Below are 22,966 nucleotides of genomic sequence, written 5' to 3' on the forward strand. Positions count from 1 at the left end.
ATGTGTCGATTATCAGGCCTTAAACAAAATAATAATAAAGAATAAATATCTCATCCTGCTTATCGTTGGACTTGTTCACTAAATTGGGTAAGGGAAAGTACTTCTTCAAACTCGACCTTGATGAAGCAAAGACAACTTGTGTAACTAGGTGTAAAGCATTTGAATTCTTAGTGATGCCTTTCAGCTTAACTAATACTTCAGTCATATTTTGCACTCTCATAAATTAACTATCAATAAGTATTTGGACAAGTTCATAGTCATTTACTTAGATGACATTATCATCTACATCCGAACACTCAAAAAGCATATCAAGCACCTTTGAACAATCATCAAGATTCTCAAGGAGAACACTTTATTCGTAAAAAAAGAGAAGTACTACTTTGCTCAAATGAAGATTTTATTCTTGGACACCGAGTTGACAGAGGATTAATTCAAATGGATAAATCGAAAGTGTAGGTTACGGTGGAGAGGTGAACACCAAAGAAGGTACTGGAGTTGAGATCATTTATTAGTTTCATTAACTATTATCAACATTTCATATCGGGGTACTCAAAATATGTAGCTCAATTAACAAAGTTGCTGAAGGAGCAACCTTAGTGGTAGTTCAAAAAATATGAAGTGACATTCTAAAACCTAAAGGTCATTGTGTTAGAGGTATATTGCTCAAATTGATAAATTATGAGAAACCATTCAAAGTCTATACAAATGCTTCTGACTTTGTTATTGGAGGAGTACTTATGCAAGAAGACTACCTAATAGCCTACAAAAGCTATAAGCTCAATGGGATAGAGACACAATATACGAGTAAACGAGAAAATGATGACAACAATTATCCACTATTTATGAGTGTGGCGACACTGTTTTATTAGAATGTGATTTGTGCTAACAACTAATAATATCACACAAAGTTTCTTCCAAACTCAAAAGAAACTCTTTCCAAAGTAAGCCTGATGGTAAAATTTTCTTGCTAAATTTGATATGATAATTGAATACGAGCCCAAAAAGAGCAAATGTGGTGACTGATACCTTGAGCAAAAAAGTCAACTTAGATGAATGTGATATCATTGGAAGATGGAAGCCAAGCAAGTCAATTACATTTCAACTTTCTCTCATGAATCAAAAATAGATTGTACAATGATCCTAGAGCAATAATCTTATTTAATTAATAAAAAAAGATAAGACATGATAATTTTGGGTTCAAGAGAGACTTATCTATACCAAAGAAAATAAAGTTTATATTCCTGGAGTAGACACTTTAAGACATGAGCTCTCAAGGGAGTGTCATAATTCTCTTTGGGCAAGATATCATGAAACTTTGGTTCTCGTGGAGAAGGCCTTGAATTGCTAAAAATGAGGATTGATGTAGAAAAATATGTTCGGATGTACTTTACTTACCAATAAGATAAGGTGAAGTAGTGGAAGCCGATGGATCTTTTAGAGCCATTGCTCATACCAAAAAGACCGTAAGAGAGCATTTCCTTATACTTCATATCAAGTTTGTCGATGATAGAGAAACTTGGATCGATACTCATGGTAGTCAATCAGTTCTCAATGTATACAATATACATTGTTGCACCTTTACACTGCTCAATGATGAGACAAACAAGTTGATGATAAAGAATATAATGAAGTTTTGGAAAGTTCCACACAATATTATTAACGATTGGGATGCATGGTTCTTGTGGCGATTTTGGACTGAGTGGCTTAAATTATTAAGATCCAACTTATACTTCTTTATAAGTTTCCAACCCCAGATAGATAGCCAAAATAAAATGGATAAATTCACTTCTTAAGCAATATCTTTAGTACCACGTGAGTGTCAACCAACAAAATTATGTGAAACTGTTAGACATAGCCCAATCCTCCTACAACTATAGCAAAACTTTGCATCCAATAAGAGCCCCTTTTAGATTATTACATGACAATAATCGTTAGCTTCTCATACTTCAATGATCGATTATACTGAAAGTAGCTCGTCAATATATCACTTTACAAAGCAATGACAATATATTGTCTGGGTATACTTGAAAAAGATGACTAAAAAGATGAAGAAAGTAGACAGATCTAGAAAAAAAACCACAGAAGTTCAAAGTTAACTAGGTGTCACTCTAATTCTTTAGGCATAAGAGATTGATGCACAAATATGAGGGATCCTTCCAAATTATTAGCATGATAGATAATATCTCTTACAAGTTACAATTACTAATATGGCTCAAAATTTATAATATATTATATGACTAAATTAAAAGCCGATCACTTAGATTTACGAGATGCTTCAAAAAATTATTTCAACTCAACTATCACCCACCAAAGCTTCTTATTAAAAACGAGTTGAAGTTATTTTAGCAAATTATAAGATGAAGTTATCTAATAGAGCAAAGCAAATCAAGTACTTGGTGAAGTAGCGAAAACTTCTCATAATAGAAGCTTGCTGAGAGGTCGAAAATGCCTTGCAACATGAAGTAGTCATCAAAGTCTACTAGTAAATATCGAGAGAACATCAATAATTTAGGTGGGGGAGAATGTCATAAACAGTCATCGTGTGCCTACAATACCTTTGTCAATAGATAGTTCGTCACCTTTGTTTACTTATACATTTGTTTCGCAGTATATTTCACTTTGTGTTTTAATTACAAACTATAAGTAGGAATAATTTACATAGCTGTAGAGTAATCGCTCACCAAAATAGGTAAAACTATTCTAAAAGGGCTTAGTTTTTGCATATCATGATCTATTTTTTATAGGTTATGTTACGGAATAAAACAATAACCATGTCAACAGCTTGGAACCTTCTAGATGGCACAGGGCTAGATGAGGGTTTAAGGTAGTGTTGGACATTGATTAGATTCACAAGTTTGCATATAAAGTCTATAGGAACTTTTTAATATGCTTAACGCTCGGTGAACAATCGTTTGTAGACTTACTATTGTTATTATGAAATCCTTATTTTTTTTTGCTCTCACATACCAAGTATTTGTTGTTAAAGCTATCCTCTTTCACTAGATGTATTCGTTTTGTCTATCGTTTATTCAATTAAATTAATCAATTTTTTTTTTATATATCCTTTGAACTTATACAAGATTATTTCTAGATTGACCTTTTGTAGATAAATAATATAAATATACCTTATAATTTAGATAATTCTAGCTAAGTCATGATGGGAGAAAGATGACAAGAGACATTATGACTATTACCTAAAATAGGAGAAAAAAAAATAAAATATGATACCTTTCTAAGGAAACTCAAAAAAGGTTTCTTCCAACAAAATGATATATATATATATATATAATTAATTAATTTTAAAAATATTATTTTAGAAAGAACTCTACGGAGTGCTACTTAGTTTGCGTTCAAATGTGGCCCCATTCCCAGACCCAGAGATCTGATCATTAATCCATCCTGTTTATCATAAATCTACACGATCAAACGCCCACAGAAGCCCCAATTCCTCGATCGTCTCCTCTCGCTTCTCGGCTTCCTGGTACGCAACAAGAAACGGAAAAAGAGCCAAATCGGAAGGGGAACAAACCGAGGGGAGGGCGGTGGCGATGGCGACTGATGTGCCGGAGGGGTCGGTGCGGAACATCTTAGAGCAGGAGACGCTGAAGTGGGTGTTCGTGGGTGGGAAGGGCGGCGTGGGGAAGACGACCTGCAGCTCCATCCTCTCCATCCTCCTCGCGCAGGTCCGCCAGTCCGTCCTCGTCATCTCCACCGACCCCGCTCACAACCTCAGCGACGCGTTCCAGCAGCGCTTCACCAAGATCCCCACCCTCGTCAATGGCTTCTCCAACCTCTATGCCATGGTATTACTAACACTCATTCTCTCTCACGTATCCCATCTCCGATCTGAGCCATCTTTTATCAATCCTATTGCCGATTGTTCCTCTTTTTTCTGCTTTGTGATCGTGGAATTTTAACCAATTCTTCCGTCGACTGCAGGAGGTCGATCCGAAGGTGGAGGGCGACGATTTGTCTGACGAGGGACTCGATGGGTTCCTTTCGGAGCTAACGAATGCGATCCCTGGAGTCGATGAGGCCATGAGCTTCGCTGAAATGCTGAAGTAAGTTTTCTCTCGTTCCATTTGCATTCTCTTTGGAGAGGGCATATAGAAAAAATTACTGTTGATGTGTAATAACATAACTGTTGGGCTGGGCCTCCCTTTATGCTGATGATTTAGCTGATGTTTGTATTACTTGGATTATTATATCAGGTTTAAACCCTTCATCAAATATGCACTAAGTTTTTATTCTTCGCGAGAAATATTACTAAAATGGAGGTTTTTGGTATCCTAGAGCAATCCTTAACTAGGCATTTGTATGGGAGAGATGAAAACAGATCGTTGCTGCGGTATGATATTATCGACATGGTTCGTTAACTAACAAGTCTGGATCTTCCCACAGTATTAACTGTCTGCAATTTGATAAGTTTTAGGAGTTCTCTCAAAATTATAAAAAAAGCTTAAACTTGGATAAAACCAAGTTCTCAGTTATTTAAATACAGTGCATTTACTCTTGATTGTTTAGCTCCTGGATGTTGGTTTAACACTTTGAGATGTCAATTGTTGTCTTAAAGAGTACTGTGAACAACCAAATACGATGCCAATAAACTATACATACATACATACATACATACATACATACATACATATATATAACTTTAGCATGAAACAAAAATTAATTTTTTTACATCAAATATGTTTTTTTTCCTATAGTAATAAATAATTAAAATATTGCTACAGTATAGGGTTATGAGGAAATGTGGGATTATGTTCATTATTGATATAGTGTTTGAATAACACCAAGGTGGAAGAGCATATTTAAAGTATTGATCATTTCTAACTTTTTTCTGTTCTCATCTTAGAACCAAGAAAAATACATATAGATCCTTTAACGTATTTCAATATTTATCTCGTCAATTGAAAATGGCCAACAATTGGAAAGTTCACAAACTGACAAAGTCTTAACAATTCATATTTGTCATAATCCATTAACTTGTGTTACCAAGTCTAAATTGTCAGAAAATCCTAGCAAAAATCTTCTTTCTTGGATGAAGAATGAGCCGACCGACCAAGATTGTCCGACGAGAAGAAAAGGAACTGTGCTAAAACAGAAGATGATTGGGGAGATATGCTTGATTGAAGATGCTTTAAAAGAAAGAAATAAATCTAAATTAAATATCTTGATAATAAGAAAGATCGTCTTTTGAAGCAAAAAAATGAAAGTGAAGATTCTCTAGAGTTGGTAAATGAGATGATTGATTCCTTGTTATAAGAAATAAGAATGCTTTTATTTGTATTTTGTTTTTCATGTACTTGGACGGCTGATATCTTCATTAACTGCTTTATTTTTGTTAGATCTTTTATTGTCTGTGTTCCTTGTCAGATCTTTTGTTTTTTTATCGATCCTATGATGTTATACTGATTTGTGCAGCTATTACTTCAATAAATGTTTGAACTTTGACCGATGATAATTATCAGTTACTGATGTCGTCTTGCCTGTTTAGCAACCTGTTCAATGCTTTTGGATATTGTGTATGCGGCAGCATATTTATGATTCTGAATCCAGAGGCTAGTCATGTTAATTTAATGTTTATTTAGTAATCTCCTTGAGATGCTTGAAACTTCTGTATGACAGTATGTTTATGATTTCTGGATTCTGATGCTTGTCATTAAACATAGTATTTATTTTCTTATCTGGAACTGCTAGTTATCTTACTCCATTTCTACTTTTGAAGACAAAAAGTCCCCTAAAAGCCATCCTTTATTTTTTACTGCAGATTAGTCCAAACAAGTTACCCAGTTATAGTGTTTGATATTTCTGTATCATAGTATATTTTTGATTTCTGAATTCTGATGCTTGTCGTTAAACAAAATATTTAATTTTATATCTGAAACTGCTAGTTATCTTAATTCATTTCTTATTTTGAAGACAAAAAACCGCTAAAACCCATCTTTTATTTTTTACTGCAGATTAGTCCAAACAATGGATTACTCAGTTATAGTGTTTGATACTGCTCCAACTGGTCATACTCTACGATTGTTGCAATTCCCATCAACTTTAGAGAAGGGGCTGGAGAAAGTTATGGCCTTGAAAAACAAATTTGGTGGCATTATGAACCAGGTACTTGCACTATTCTTAGGCAATTCATCTGACTTTATAGTTCTGTAAGTTGTAATGTTGTATAGGGGACTGATTTATGGAACAAAGTTATATCCAGTAATGATGTCCCAAGAAGGCTGCTGAATAGGGCCGATGCAACGAGCAGTCAAAGTTGATTCATTGTCCTCTTGAAGTGGTCTCATATATATATATATATATATATATATATATATATATATGTGTGTGTGTGTGTGTGTGTGTGTGTGTGTGTATTTATTAACTTAGATTGTCTTTAGCTGCTAATTCAATAGCTCGAGCAACATTTTTCTTTTACAATATCTGGTGAAGATCTTGGCTTCACCGTTGGATTGTCTCTCATCTACAACTATGTTTTGATTGTTGAAACAGCATGACCTGTCGACCAACAAAAGTTATGGTCCACCATCCTCATTCTTTATGGAAGTTGTTTTGAGCCTAATGTCGCCATAGAGGATTTGAAGGTGATTGGTTGTACTAGTACTCTTTGGTGTACTCTATTGGATATAAGCTACCTCTGTAGATTCAAAATCTTGTCCAATTCTTTTGGGCTTACAATGAGCAATAAAGATTTTCTGAGACCTTATATGGTCAAGAATGCTGATAGTATAGTGGGATAGTCTGTGGTGGTGTTTGGATCATCGACAATCCCTTGGCTGTATATGTAGTCACTATAGTAGTGACAATGCCTACTTGATTTTCGATATTGACCATTCACTTCAGATGGGTTATCTAGCCAACAAGTGGTCTACATAGATTTTTGATTCCCACAGCAAGGTTGTCCATCGCGAGAAGTTAGCCATGTAGACATATCAGATATGCTGATAGATAATCCACCATGTGATAACTATCATGGTTATAGTCAATTTTCAAGTTATCATAGTAGCTTGCAGCAATAGATGGTGGCATATAGTTGATATCCATTAGTGGTCATGGAAGATGATTGATATAGTCTAGAATGTCGTAGGAATTGGCATAGTGCGTGGAGTAACTTGCTTTACTTCCAAATTATTAAAATGTGTTGCCCTGCATTATTACCAAATCGTAGCTTGCTTTCATTATTTTTGACATGTTGATAGTCTGCTAATGCTTGTCTTGATTGCCAGCTGATGGCCAGCTGCATCTTTCCATAATTGCTGATCTGTTGGTCACATCATGACTGGAAAGGTGTGTGAATATTAAGCAGAAAGTAACTAATAGGACTAAAAAAAAAGGAGGTCATGCTTATGAATGGTAAGCACCATCCACATATAATGTGTTTTTTAGAGGTTTACCGAGAGACAGCTGCCTACATGCTAGCCCAAGCATCAGTGTAGTGCCATTACCTGCTGTGGTTGGTATGTGTATTCCTAGATTTAACTCAGTTTCTTGAACTAAAAGATAGCCTCAAGTAGGCAACTAAGAAGCCTGAGCACAAATTTAATTGTCAAAACTCAGAAGGTTCTAAAGTACTACCATAGTTGCACTAATAGTTTTTCCTCCACGCATTTGATGAGAGAAAAAAAGATGAGGATCAGTTGACAATCAAAAGTGACATCATATTAACCATGTGCTACATTAAATTTGATTTACAACAAATCTGTTAGGTACTTGAGTTTTGGTTTTGGCTTTTGGCAAAACGTTTGAGATAAAGAACTTCCCTTCACTTGTGAATATTGGCATCCTCTTTATTGGAGCTAATCTACAGACTTACTGATAGAACTGGAGTTTCCGTTTTGTAAACAAAGATAAACCTAATAAATGTAAATTAGATGTTCATTGGTTTTCTGGTCTCATTCAAATTGAAAAGGTAAAATACGATTGAAAACAGAGGTCAGTTTTTACATCATAGGTGCTTGCTGAAATCTGGTGTAGCAGTGTCTTACATTTGGTCACCGGTATTGCGTTGATCCTTGTTGTCCATAGTATGGTCTTTGCTTCTAGTGGTTATATAGGTCAGTAGCTATAATATATATCAAGGTTTTTAATTTCGTATCGTACCAGTATACCGAGCTTTGTTCGGTACGGTATGGTATTAGTGTACCGAACGGTACTAAATATATATAAAAAATATAATTAATATATAAAAAAGATATAAATATATATTTTTATATAAAAAAGATAAAAATCAATATATAAAGATATAAAAAGATATAAAGAAGATACAGGGCGTACTGAGCGGTAGCCTCGTGTTAGAACCCTTGCAGATTCTAAACTTGGGATTGATCTCTTTAGGGGATCGGCCTCCTTGGAACTTTATAGGGGTTCCTCCCTCCAAGTTGCTGCTCAAAGGCTGCAGAAAAGATTCATCTATTGCTTAAGAAAAGAGAAGGAATACATGGCTATTTATAGGGCTTCTAAACCCTAACTCCTAATAGGACTCCTACTTAATACTTTTACTTCTAACCAACTCCTAATAGGACTCCTACTCAAGACTCCTATTCCCTTACAACTCCTAATTCTTCTCTAAGAAAAAACCTCCTACGTGAATGCCCCTCTCAATTAGGACTCTCCTAGCTAGAGTCCTAACATTTTTACATGAATGTCCCTCTCAATTAGGACTCTTCAAGCTAGAGTCCTAACAGACCCGCCCTCTTCAAATCAGCCTTGTCCTCGAGGCTGATGATTCATGAATTCTGGGAATTTGATATTCAAGTCGTCATAGTTCTCCCAAGTGGCATCTTCTTTTGGTAGGTTCGCCCACTGTATCAGTACTTCATTAGTGGGTCGTCGTCGTCGAGTCACGATCCGTCGATCAATAATGGCACTTGGCTGGGTCTGGAGTTCTCTTTGGGTAGTCATATTTAGTGGGTGGCTTTGGGCTGTCTCCAAGCACCTGTTTAAAACTTCCGGTTGGCTGTTGGTTTGTGGGTGATATGTCGTACTCCTTTTCAATTTAGTACCCTGCATATAGAATAACTTTGTCCAAAATCTGCCATTGAAGATGCAAGTAGAATTTGTCATAAGCACAATGCGTCCCTTATAGTGTAATTCTTTTGAGTCCCAATTGTAATGAGCCATGGGGCTTGGTGCTTCCTCCAATTTTTTTATAATCTTACTAGTATCTGAATCTTCCTGCCATTCCATCTTAATATCCTCAAGGAAGTCGCTGGTCGGAAGTGAAACGGTCGAAACTTCAACTTGCTCGGGTAGCTGCGAAAGCGCATCTGCAAGAACATTCTCTTTCCCCTTTTTGTAAGTTATTTCAAAATCAAATCCAAGAAGTTTTGTTACCCATTTTTACTGCTCGGGGGAAGATATCTTCTGCTCCAAGAGATATTTTAGGCTTTTATGGTCGGTCTTGATTTGAAAGTATCGCCTGATCAAGTACAATCTCCACCTCGTTGATGCGCGCACAATGGCGAGCATCTCCTTATCATATGTTGACATATTTTGATCGGAGGGAGATAATGCCTTGCTAGTGTATGCGAGTGGTCGACCATCTTGCATGAGAATGGCTCCAATTCTGACTCCAGATGTGTCGGCCTCAATAATGAAGGGTCGGTTGAAATCTGGTAGTGTTAGCACCGGCGTCGTCGTCATGGCTGCCTTAAGTTTGTCGAAGGCAGCGGAGGCTCTGTCCAACCATTGGAAGACATCTTTTTCTAGTAAGGAAGTAAGTGGTGCACTGATCTTTCCATAGTTTTTCACGAACTTGCGGTAGTAGCCTGTTAAACCCAGAAAGCCATGTAGCAATTTTATGTTTCTCGAGGTCGGCCAGTTTTGCATTGCTCCCATTTTGAAGGGGTCCACTGCCACACCTTCCTCTGATATGATATGCCCAAGATATTCCACCTTTTGTTGAAGAAAGCAAAAATTCGTGGTTGTTGTGTGTTCAAAAGGTGGTTTTCCGTATGTCTTCTTCGTATGCTCGTATTTGATGATACCCGGATCAAAGGTCCAGCTTTGTAAAGATTTGTGCTCCCTTTCATCTAGCAATTCATCTACTATTGGAATAAAGTATTTGTCCTTGATGATTATGCCATTGAGAGCTCGGTAATCAACACATATTCGCCTTGTTCCGTCCTTCTTGCGTACAAGTAGCACCGGCGAAGAGTAGAGGTTGCAACTTGGCCGAATAACTCCTGTTTCGAGCATCTCTTTTATAATCCTTTCTATTTCATCCTTCTGGAGATGTGGATACTGATATGGCTGAGCATTTGCTGAAGATTTGCCTGGAAGAATCATTATACAATGATCATGCCGACAGGTAAGAGGTAGGTTGCGCGGTTCGTCAAATATATTTGAAAATTCAGCAAGCAAAGGAAGTAGATTTGGATCTTTAAATTCTGTTGGCTCTCCCTTAGTTTGCTGCTCAAGTTGTACCAAAAAGCCGCTGCATGCTTTATGCAAAACATTCTCCATTTGTTGTGTGCAAATCGTTGTTATGTCGCCCCCACGTTTCCCGTGCAATGTCACCCGTTTCTCTTTACTGTAAAATTTCATAATTAGTTTCATAAAATTCCAAGAAATATCACCTAATATCGTCAACCATTTAATTCTGAGCATGGCCTCATGATCGTTAAGAGGGAGAAGGAAGAAATATGCAATTATCTCTTGGTCCTGCAGCAATAGTTTCTCCTGCAAGCGCCTATGATCACAATTCAAAATCCGTCCGTCGGTGACCTTAACATCAAACCTGCAGCGATTCTCGATAGGTAATGATATCCGAACAGCAAGCTTACTATTTAGGAAGTTAGTAGTACTGCCCGTGTCGATGAGAACAGTGATTGGTTGTTGTTTGAAAAGGCCTCCAATTTTCATCGTTTGCGGGTTTGAGTAGCTAGCTAGTGTATGTACCGTAACTTCGGTCGGTTGTGGCTCTTCTTCTGCATCTTCTTCTTCATGTTCAAGGCTCTCTTTTGGATGTTCAATGACCTCTTCTTCTATCGGTTCAATCATAAGAAGTCCCCCTTTACTACAGCGATGCTCACGGCTCCACGGCTCGTCACAATGCCAACATAACCCCTTCGCATATCGCTCCCGAAGCTCTTCTCCTGTTAACCTCTTTGGTGCAGGGACTTGGTCGATGGTAGGGGGGGCTGAGGGCTTCAATATTACTGGTTGAGGAGCGACCCTAGTCCTCCGAGCTTCATGGTTCAATTGCTCCTCTTGATGTCGTGCGAAAGAGATAGCTGCCATAAGCGTGTACGGTTGTCGCGCTTTTAACTTCTCCTCGGATCTCCGGCTTCAAGCCCTCAATGAATGTCCTCAATAGCTGTTTTTGAGACCAATCATGATTTTGATTAGATAACCTTTCAAACCTGGTTTGGTACTCCTGAATGGTGGAGGTTTGTCGGATCTTTGCCAGTTGTTCGTCAATATTCTCGTAATCGGTTGGTCTGAAGCGGATCATCAGTCCTTCTTTGAATTGTTGCCATGAAAGGACTCCATAAGTATGTTCAAACTGTTTAAACCACTGTATAGCATCCCCTTCAAGATGTATAGCTGCAATTTTCACCATAGATGCATCTGCGATTTTGTGGTGCCGAAAATATCGCTCTGCGCGTGAGATCCAACCAATCGGGTCTCCTTCTTCCCATCTAGGGAAGTCCACTCTCATGCATGGATAGTTGGGGTCGGTCATAGAGCCTCCCCTCCCTTGGAAGTCATCTCTTTGGGCTTGGTGTGATTGGGCAAAGCTCTCTCCTTGATATGATTTCTTCGGGCTTAGTGGTCGGCCCAATCTGAGTTCGGTAAAGAGCATCCGAATCTTATCCTCCATTCGCGCCTCCAAGGCTTCGAATTTAGCATTGATTGCCGCCTTAGATGCCATAGTATATGGCCCAAAATCTATGATGTTAAGATCTCTCTTTTGTTGTTGGGTTAAGGGCATGTATAGGTTGAGAGAAGTGATGGTTGAAAGGGTTGGTGGATTGGTGGATGTAGGCTGCGGTTTAGGCTTGTTTTGTGGCTGTTTTAGGTGCAGTTTGAGGGTGTGGTTTGGCAGAGTTTTAGGGTTGTGGATGAAAGTTTTGGATCTGTGGTAGATGGTAGCAAAGGTTTGACAGAAATCCGTGGAAGTTGCAGCAAGTATGTGCTGTCTTGTAAGAGTAGAATTATCGTCGAAGAAACAACGGTTTCTGGACGTAATTTCCACCAAAAACTTGAGAGAATTGAGGAGGGAATTGATAGCAAAATCACAGTTTATATGACAGCAAGGATATCTAATTTAATCAAGAAAATTTCGGCAGTATAACAGCAAGGAAATTGGTGCAAGTTGTAATTGCAGAATTGTCGTCGAAAAATTTCAGCGGGTTACGATGAAAATTTGCAGCAACATAAAATCGTTTTTAGAGATGAATTTCTTAATAGATCAATCTTAGATGGAAGCCAAGATGATCAATGAAGTGTATAAGAAATTTCATTCAAAAAAGGATTGCAAATAGATGGGTTAAGGCAACGATATGCAGCTGAAATTTTCTGCAGCATAGATTTTCAAGTGCAGCAGATTGGAAATAAAAGATCAGTAGTTTATATTGAGAATTTTTCGATGAAACCAAAGGTAAATCCACTGTTAGGAAGTGTCAAAGATGTCATAAAAAATTTGTAGAAATTTGGATAGAAAAAGCACAGTAGCAAGATCAAACAGATGGTGCTATGCGGCTTGAATTCTGCAATTCAAGTGCAGCAGATTGTTCATAAAAGATCAGTAGTTTAGATTGAGAATTTTTTGATGAAACCAAAGGGAAATCCACTGTTAGGAAGTGTCAAAGATGTCATAAAAATTTCGTAGAAATTTGGATAGAAAAAGCACAGTAGCAAGATCAAACAGATGGTGCTATACGGCTGGAATTTTGCAATGTATCTTTCGTCGTAGAGATGAAAACTTTGTGACGAAAAGTTTATGCAGCAATATAGGAACAATTTTTTTTTTTTTTTGGATTTTCGAATAAGGATAACTAAATTGCAGCAGCAGTAAGGTAGGAAACCAAAACCTGTTGCAATTCACGGGGAGATCAAAGGATGATCCGCGGTGGTGGAGATGATGGCGGAATTCGGTGATGATCTTTTAAGCAATTGTGGTAATTGCTTTGGATGGCTGTGGAAGGGCAGCGAGATGCCAAGAACGCTGCTCTGATACCAGGTGTTAGAACCCTTGCAGATTCTAAACTTGGGGTTGATCTCTTTAGGGGATCGGCCTCCTTGGAACTCTATAGGGGTTCCTCCCTCCAAGTTGCTGCTCAAAGGCTGCAGAAAAGATTCATCTATTGCTTAAGAAAAGAGAAGGAATACATGACTATTTATAGGGCTTCTAAACCCTAACTCCTAATAGGACTCCTACTTAAGACTCTTACTTCTAACCAACTCCTAATAGGACTCCTACTCAAGACTCATATTCCCTTACAACTCCTAATTCTTCTCTAAGAAAAAACCTCCTACATGAATGCCCCTCACAATTAAGACTCTCCTAGCTAGAGTCCTAACAGAATGTCCCTCTCAATTAGGACTCTCCTAGCTAGAGTCCTAACATTTTTACATGAATGTCCCTCTCAATTAGGACTCTTCAAGCTAGAGTCCTAACACCTCGTCATTGTCGCCTCGTCTACGGCCTTCAATGTCAAGGAGGTGGGGAGAAGAAAGACGACATCAGAAAGTTCCCCGTGCGGCGGTAGTGTACGAAGGAGACCGTTTGGAGATGAAGAAGGCCGAGGTCTTCGTCGCCTTCCTTGTGGCCGCCGCTTCCATTGCTCTCGCCGCTGCCTCCCTTGATCCCTGCACCTCCAGCTCCTTCTCCAAAGAGGCACGACTCTCCCCGCCGTTACCGCCTGGATCGGGATCATTGAGGGAGGGCGACGCCGGATCGGGATTGAGAAAGGGCATGGAAGATAAGTTTGCGCCGAGGTTCGACGGGCTCAAGTTCATCGAGACGCTGGTGACAACGCATCGGTGACTTTGTGGTCCTCTTTCTTGACTCTTCTCCCTCTTCCTCGATGCTTCTCCCTCTTCTTCGAATGCCCTCTTCTTCCTCGCCTCGCCTTGGCACAGCCAGGCTGATACCACTCGGTAGCGAACAGTCCATATGTCGGTCATCTAGCGGATCGATACGTACCGCCCATACCAAGCAGTATGGAACGATATTAAAAACCCTGATATATATACGAAATAAGGGCTGCACTTACCCTAATATTTCTTCTCTTTGTGATATTTATTTGAAAATTTTACATATTTATCTTAGCTTTTTCAGCAAGAGAAATTGGAGAAAATATATACCAACTTTCTGTCCATTAAGTTTGAGTTGTCAAAAGACTAGCAAGGCCTAAAATCTGCGTTAGTACAAATTTTTAAAGTGGAATTTCACATAAGAATTACACATTTGTTGGCGAACGAACTCCCAAGTTTCACATAAGAATTATCACAACAAACATTTTTTATATATGATCTTGAAACATGTGCTTATTATTCTTTCATCAAGTACTCTTTCTTATAACTGAATGCTGTGTCCACATTACATGTCTCTATTGAAGTACTAGTTTTTTTTCACCAACTCACGTTGATATTAAATTCTGCTGACAGGCTACTCGTCTTTTCGGTCTTGGTGATGAGTTCAGTACTGATGCTATGCTAGGAAAGCTGGAAGGTATGAAGGATGTGATTGAGCAAGTAAACAGACAATTTAAGGATCCAGTAAGATCACAATCCTTTCAGATGTGCTTATCGGTTGGGTAGCATCAGAAAGTTTTTCTGTTAAATGCTACTTACATGTGAATATTTGATAAACTCTTTTAGGAATTGACTTGCTACTAGCTATTCATATTTTGAATATTTTGAATATTTATTTAACATATGATTTTTCTCAGAGGTGCTTCCTGTTTACTTCTGGTTTTGGGGGGTATGTTCATTCAAAATCATAAGAATTGAGCTTATGGATTTGTGACCTGATCATGGTAGATCCTTAGAGTGTTGGCCATGACAGTAGTAATTGCTCCTGTAATTGTAATAGTTGTTTGGAATTACCTGAGGAAAATAATTATACATACATATATAGTTTGTTTTCCTTTCCAAATTTGTTTCTTTCATTTATTCTTATAATTTTGTTCCTTCTATATGGAGGTGTTGTACAGTAGGTGTTCCTAATCTGATGGCATGCTGTTGATTATATGATTATGATGCCAGGACTTGACAAAATGATCCAAGCTAATGATACAGATAACTGTAAGGATTTAGTTTCTCACATGTTGCTTCTTTCCCTTTGCCTGTGTTCTAGAAATCAGCCTAATTACCTTTAGTTGAAGAAAAGCATCCTACCTCTTCTATTGCAGTGTGCTAATTGATGTCCATTTATGCTGTCACAACTGATTTAACTACTGAACCTCATCAGTGATGCATGTAGAGTCACATCACTCGATGACAGGAACCAAATTCTTGAGGTGATGGGCTTTGATCATCGTATTTTGGTATATAAGTGTATGATACAGTTTCATGTTATAAATGTGATGTTACATGATTTGCTAGATAGGCAACAAGAGGAGAGGTAGATCATGCTAGGAATAGAGAGTCAAGAAGCTGGTAGAAATTTTACTCTAGGGAGAAGAAGATACATACATAACCCAACAAAACACAAGTCTTACTGTTATTATTTTTTTGTCATGATCATGGTACAATCACTCCATCTAGAATATAATTAAAATTTAGATGTAAAATCTTAAAAATAAAACAAATGATTATTTTACATAACCAACTTCATAATTAAACCCTTTGAATTGGATTGCATCAGTTCATTTACATTGCGTAGAGCTTGTTTTTGAGGTGATCTGTGTAAAGTCACATTGGTCTTGATCTTTGTATTTGTTTTGGCTTCATGTTCAACATAGATTTCATTACAAAAGAATATCCTAATTTAACCTCTAAAACCGTACCAATGTTCCATGTCCTAATATAGAGAATGCTTAACGTTTAGAAGAGTAAAGATAGTAGGATGAAAAGGTGGAAGACCTACAGTCGCCTTCAAGGGATAAAAAGAACCAAAAAGGTAGAAAAAGACAGGTAGAATTTTTTTTCTAGGCTTTATAATTTTGTTCTGATCTCACTAGATGCAAGCAAATAAACCCCTCTCTCTCAGATATATGAATCTAATGCTTATAATGGTCAGCTTTCATTATAGTATGTAAGGCTACAGTGTAATGTTATAAAAATAGATGATGTACTAGATAGCTAGTGAAAGAAGGTGGTGGAAAGGGGACTACAGTAAGAGGTGGTTAGAATTTAGAGGTGAATACAAAGGGAGAAGAATATAACTAGATATTTTGTGAATATAACAACATTTGCAAGGTTTTAAACATTGGAATCGAGCATCCTTGAATTGTTATGAAGTGGGTCATATAACTTATGAGAAAAAGCTCGTAGGGTTAGACAAACATAAATAGGGGGATTTTATTGATAAAAAATCAATTAAAACCTTTAGAAGATGAGAAAAATATATACAATTCAAAGAATAGAAAAATCTGAAAATAAATTAAATTAGAAAATTTTAAATTGGATAAGGAAAATACCATTCTATTCAATAACAACAACAAAACCGTAAGTCCCTACTATTTGGGGTTGACTACATAAATCTTTTATCACCGTTGAGATATGAAAAAAGTCATATGTTTAGTTAAGTTTAGTATTTAAATAGTTTAATATTTATTTATAGTTTCTATTAAAGTCTTTTTAGGTTTTCCTCTATCTCTTTTCGTCAAGGATATTAATTTTGAATGAGGTACGGGCGGTACGTATCAGTTCGCCAACAGATCGGTACGCGAACCGCTCGCTATCGGGTAATACCGTCGATTGGGGCTATTTCCTCCTCGTTACCGCCCCAAGTCGGTCGTTAACGGTCGATTTTGACTGTCGTCGCCTGCTACCCGACAGTATGAGCTAAGGGATAAGGAAGAAGAGGGAGAAGAAAAGGGAGAACCTGGAGATTCGGCGCTACTCTCCCTTGACGATCTCGATCCGTTGTCATCCTCTACAGATGAGATGTTGCCTACTCCTCGTCGTCGGCGACGAGGCCTCAGCGTCGTCGGTGACTTCTCCTTATCCGCGCGGGAAGAAGAAGCCTCGGTGGGGAGAAGAAACCGTACCCCACGCGGGGAGAAGAAACGAGGCGACGTCGTCTCCTTTTTTTATTTTTTAACACACACACACACACACACACACACATATATATATATATATATATATCGAAACTCTGGTATGATACGAAATTGCAATCCTTACTTTTCGTACCATTAACATTAATCATTTTACCTCTTTTGACTACCATATCCGAATGTCTCTTATCCGAAGGTCTCCTCTATTGAAGCAATACCTAGTTGTTCAAGAGTAAAGGTATTTTTTTCCTACCTTTCCTAGTAACTCTACACATTCATCTCGATATTCTCATCTCGACTCTATAAAGCATTGGTGGTCTCACAATTGTTTTATAAAATTTTTCTTTTGATCTCAAAGGTATCCGATGATTATATAAGACTTCTAATGCCCTTCATCATTTTAACTATCCTATTTTATTATATAAATAATATCTTCATCGATCTCTCCATCTTGTTAAATAATTAATCCAAGATACCTAAAGCTTTTACTTAAAGAGACTTCTTATCTATTTTTAGAATCATTAAAATTGTATTTGATATATCTAGTTCTTAGTCTTACTTAATCTAAAACCTTTAGTTTCTAAGACTTGCCTTTATAGCTCAAGTTTATAATTAATTCCTCCATAGCTCTCATCAACTAAAATAATATCATCAGCAAATAACATATACCATAGAGGTTTATCATATAAGTAACTAGTAAGTTCATCCATTATCAATGTGAAAAGGTAGGGACTTAATGTAGATCCTTGATATAATCCTATGCTAATAAGAAACTCACTAGACACACTTCCTATAGTTCTAACACTAGTAGCTACATTATTATGCATATCTTTACATCAATATAATTAGTGGATACAGTTTTATTTTCTAAGACCCACTGTAATAAATCTCTCGGAACCCTTTCATAGGCTTTTTCAAAGTCAATAAAAACCATATGTAATTTTTTTTTTCTCCCTATACTTTTTCATTAATCGTCTTAATAAATAAATAACTTTTATGGTAGATCTTTCAAGCATAACATCAAAATAATTTTCAGAGATATTTGTTTCAAGCCTTATCCTACTTTCGATAACTCTTTCTCAAAGTTTCACACTATGACTCATGATTTTAATTCCTCTATAAATTGAATAATTTTGTATGTGATCTTTATTTTTATAAATTGTCACTAAAAAACTCTTTCTGCATTCATTAGTCATCCTTTTAAATCTTTTTTCTTAATCTCATTATCGTTAATGAGTATTCTTTGATCTTCGTCTTTAATTCATTAAATATTACCTAAATCTTTATACTGTCGTTTCCTACCTTTAGCAATTCGATATATATCTTTTTGACTATCTATAGTATCTAATTTAGTTTAAAAAGTATCATAAGCTTTATATATTATCATGCTAACCACTTTTTTAGATTCTTTATATCTTTTAAATTTTTTCTCATTTTTATAATTTTGCTAATATTTAAAACATGAAATTTTAGTAAAAATTACTTTTTAAATTTCATCGTACCACCAGTAACTCTCGTTTACGGTTACACTTCTACCTTTAGTTTCACCAAGAATCTCTTTTATTAAGCTCATAATCTCATTAGCCATCGTAACCCAAATAATATTAATGTTATCCTTATCTAAGTTTTAAGTCGTCTCCCTTTCCATTATATTCTTTAGAGTGTTTGCAGTATCATTTTTAAAATTCCATCGTCTGGTCCTAGTAAAATTTTCTACTATCTTTTTTTTCTTTTCATTTTCTACAGTAAATATCTAAACCATCAATCTATATTGAATTGTCAAACTTTCGTCTGGTATAATTTTACAATTCTTACAAATAACTTTATCTACCTTTTTAGTGAGAAAAAAATTTATTTGACCACAGTTGTAATCACTATTATAAGTAATCAAATATTCATCTCTCTTCTTAAAGTGAATATTTACAATTATAAGATCGTACAAAGTTGCAAAATCCCAAATCATACCATTATCTTTATTTTTCTCCCCATAACCAAAGCTTCCATCCACCCCTTTATATTCATTATATGTTTTCCCTACATGACCATTCAAATGTCCTCTAATTATAAGTTTTTGGGTTATAGGCATTTCTTGAATGATATCATCTAAGCTTTTCCAAAATTCTTTTTTGGTTTGATCCATCAATCTGACTTGAGGGGCATAATACTAATGACATTCAAAACATCTTGTCCTTTTATAAATTTAAAACTATGGTTCTATCTTCAAATTTTTTACATCTATAACATTATTCATAAGATTCTTATCAACAACAATTCTTATACCATTTCTGTGTTTATCTTTTCCATTATATCATATTTTAAATCCAGTACTATCAATCTCTTTAAATTTTTCCCTACTCAGTCTCTTGTAAGCAAAAAATCGTTATTCTTCTTCTAATCGTAATGTCTATCAATTTTAATCCCTTCATTGAAAGTGTTCCTATATTCCAAGTTGCTAACCTAACTTTCTGTTCTTGAACTAACTTTTTTACTCTCATTGGTCCAAAACAATGAGAGAACTCTTGCTTGCTTAGCACCACATCCGGGTGCCGATGTGATGGGCCGTTTTTGGGTGATCTCCTAGCCTACTATTTATAATTTGGACACCTAGGTTAGTGTAGGTGCCTCGCGTCACTTTTAGGTGACGACCTAGCTCTATATTGTAGTCGGTTAAGATCCATGCTCATGAGATCTGACATAGTTTTATGCTGGTTGTTAGTAATCTAATGCAATTCTCCATCTTTTTTGTCCGGGCTTGGGATCGATATTGACGGTGTCATGTGATCATCAGAAAACAATGCTTAAAAAAAGATTTGGAATCTGTACTGTTTTCTTCTCCTGTAATGCCTTTTGCTGACACAGCCAAGTATAAATTAATTTTGCAATGGTTATACACAAGGAAACATCAGAAACAGATAAAAACATATCATTAGAATTCAAGTGTCAGAGACTTACGATAAGGGACTATGACGCAAATCCACCCAATCATCAGACACTTGTCCATTGATGGCAAGGTCAAATAAAAGACCCTAGATGTCAGAGAGATAAGCATCATATCTTTTTTTGTTTCATACACCACTTCTAGATATGTTTTCTTCTCCATCTTCGTTATTCCTGGTCATCTCATCCATCTCTTTTTTATTTTCTTTTCTTTCAGATGTGGCACAGGAAATGGGGTCTTATTGTTTTGCCATTTTATTTTAGTATTGCCAATCTGGATCGGGATTGGCTAATTTTAATAACCTTGATCATTTATCATGCATAAGTTGGCATGGGCTTTTATGTTATCCCAATCAAAACTTTACAGTGTGTTTATTATCATACCGGAGTCTATAGTCCTTTTTATTGGTGTGCCTTATGGTTCTTACAAATACCTTATGGTTCATGTATATATATAGGGCTTGCCTTGTCTTCTTACAAATGCCTCCTAGTTTTATCATGAGATTGACCTTTTTTGTTGTTGTGCTACAGATGCAACGTCTGAGCACAAATGTTCACTGAGATAACTGCTTTCTTGACCTTGTAAACTTTCTATGACAGGATTTGACAACGTTTGTCTGCATTTGCATTCCAGAGTTTCTTTCTCTCTATGAAACAGAGAGGTTGGTGCAAGAACTAACAAAATTTGAGATAGATGCTCATAATATCATTATTAATCAAGTACTTTTTGATGATGAAGGTGCGTAAAATATAACAGCAAGATATATTTGGAAGTGTCATAATGTCCACTTTGGATTTTCTAAAATTTATCCTACTTCAAATCACTCATTTTCATTCTTGTAGCTGTTGAATCCAAATTACTCAAAGCACGGATAAAGATGCAACAAAAATACATTGACCAGTTCTACATGCTTTATGATGATTTCCATATCACCAAATTGCCATTACTGCCAGAGGAGGTAAAAATTTGTGCTAATTGAAAAGACAGCTTTTTAGAATTTACATGGGAATGTGTGTATATATTCCAGTCACTGTGATGTGTGTTTTGTAGGTTTGTGGAGTTCAAGCTCTTAGAAAGTTCTCTCAACACTATGTTTCACCATATAAGCCGGATCTCACCAGGGGCACTCTGGAGGAAGTGCAGATGAGAATATCTACTTTGAAATTACAGCTTGAAGAAGCAAAGTTAGAGCTAGAGACACTGCAAAAGGGCAAACAAGATGCCTGATGGTGCTTCAAAGCTAGTGAGGCTTCAGATGTTGGAATTCTTTTTCCAAGATCAATAAAAAGGTCGAGAAATCTTTCTCAAATCCACTGCAAGCTAATTCCTCCTTGTTAGACTCAGGTAATTCCATCAGAGCCAGCCGAGAATTTTCTCCTCCTCATTTTTCCTTTAGTGGATTTCTCTAATTTCATCGCAGGTGCTTGTTGCCTCGATGGCCTTCAATTTTTTATGAGAACCTTAATTACAATTATCTGCAAATGGTTTGATGTGACCATTGTGATATTTTGGTAAGTTCGTTTTCTGTTTGAACATGGGGGTCTTCCCAGTTGTCAATTGTTTTGGCATCATATCTATTACATTATAGTTTTCTTCTTTCATGACATTATTTGTGCTAGTTCTAGTTTATAATGGGATAAATAGCATGCTGGCTGTGTCAATAACTCAACATTACTATTATTGTTCATATCGTAATGCAAGGGTACATCACCAGTGAACATTCATCCCTGCAAATTACTTCCACGAAGTTTAGGGTTTAGGATTTAGCCTCATTTTCTTCTAATAAGCATGGCTTCTTCTCACTGCCTGAATACGATCCATGTATTGCTGCTGTGTTCACTTGATCACTCTCTTTGTTACCTGCACAAATAAAGTATTCTTCTTAACAAAACAATGAAAGATCATTTGCATAGCTCATGTGTGTTATCTACAACTCACTACACTTGAGATGCTAGCTGAGTTTTGATGATAATGGAAGTAGCTGCAACCTCCTTGTCCAAAATTTCAATATTTCCATATGAAAAAGCAGATTAGCAGAGAAAGAAAGAGATGTGAAAAAGAAATTGAATACACTTTATAGTGATATAGTCACATATCTAACTTAAATCCACTCTTGAGATCCTCCTCTCTTTCCAGTTTTTGACAATCATCAAAAGGTTTTCTTTGCAAGTGAGGAATATTTCAAGTTCAATCATATCTTTAGGGCTACAGAGCAAATACTTAGTATCCAAACGCTTTATCTTTGCTCAAAGGATAAAGCTATACAAAGTCACCGTTCTTTTTCTGAAGCTCAGTGGCAAACCTTTATACATTCAACCTTACGATATAATGCAAATTTCCCAATAAAATTAACGTAGTCGAGGGTTGTGAAAGATAGATATAGAAAGTTATAGATGGAGGGATAAATAAGACAAATGAGAGCCAAAGAAGTATTTGCGAGTAACTAAGTCCTAGTTTGGCATTTAGGAAATCTAAAAGCAATCCAAAGCCACCATCCTCTATATGTACATCTCCTTTTCATTTCCGAAAGGTTCCATCAATGCTTTCCTTATTTAAATAATAATTGTATTTGATTGAAAGATATCTTTATATTCCTTGCATTAGTGAGAAAATTCTAAAACTTTGTTTGGATTGGACATTTATGAATATTTTTTTTGTTATATATTTCACAACTTGTAAATTTAACCTTCAGCTTTGAATGGTCTTTTTATCCTCTATAGTTGGATCCTATATCATAATATTTATATTTAAAAAATTTATATTAGGTTATCTATAGTTTTAAAAGTGAAACAAATAATTTTATTTATCATAATGCCATCAGCTACATTGATGTAACACA

General features: G+C 36.4%; 1 protein-coding gene across 1 annotated transcript; it reads left to right on the forward strand.

Moving 5' to 3' along the window:
- Window positions 1-3,406: 3,406 nt before the first annotated feature.
- Window positions 3,407-21,728, forward strand: LOC103998846 (ATPase GET3A). The gene is made up of 7 exons (XM_009420452.3): window positions 3,407-3,803; window positions 3,940-4,061; window positions 5,970-6,120; window positions 14,632-14,742; window positions 20,727-20,865; window positions 20,970-21,085; window positions 21,178-21,728. The coding sequence occupies exons 1-7, from the start codon at window positions 3,549-3,551 to the stop codon at window positions 21,352-21,354; spliced, it is 1,071 nt and encodes a 356-aa protein (XP_009418727.2). The 5' UTR covers window positions 3,407-3,548; the 3' UTR covers window positions 21,355-21,728.
- Window positions 21,729-22,966: the final 1,238 nt, after the last annotated feature.

This window comes from Musa acuminata, chromosome BXJ2-9 (genome assembly GCF_036884655.1).
Source record: "Musa acuminata AAA Group cultivar baxijiao chromosome BXJ2-9, Cavendish_Baxijiao_AAA, whole genome shotgun sequence".
Taxonomy (NCBI): Eukaryota; Viridiplantae; Streptophyta; class Magnoliopsida; order Zingiberales; family Musaceae; genus Musa; species Musa acuminata.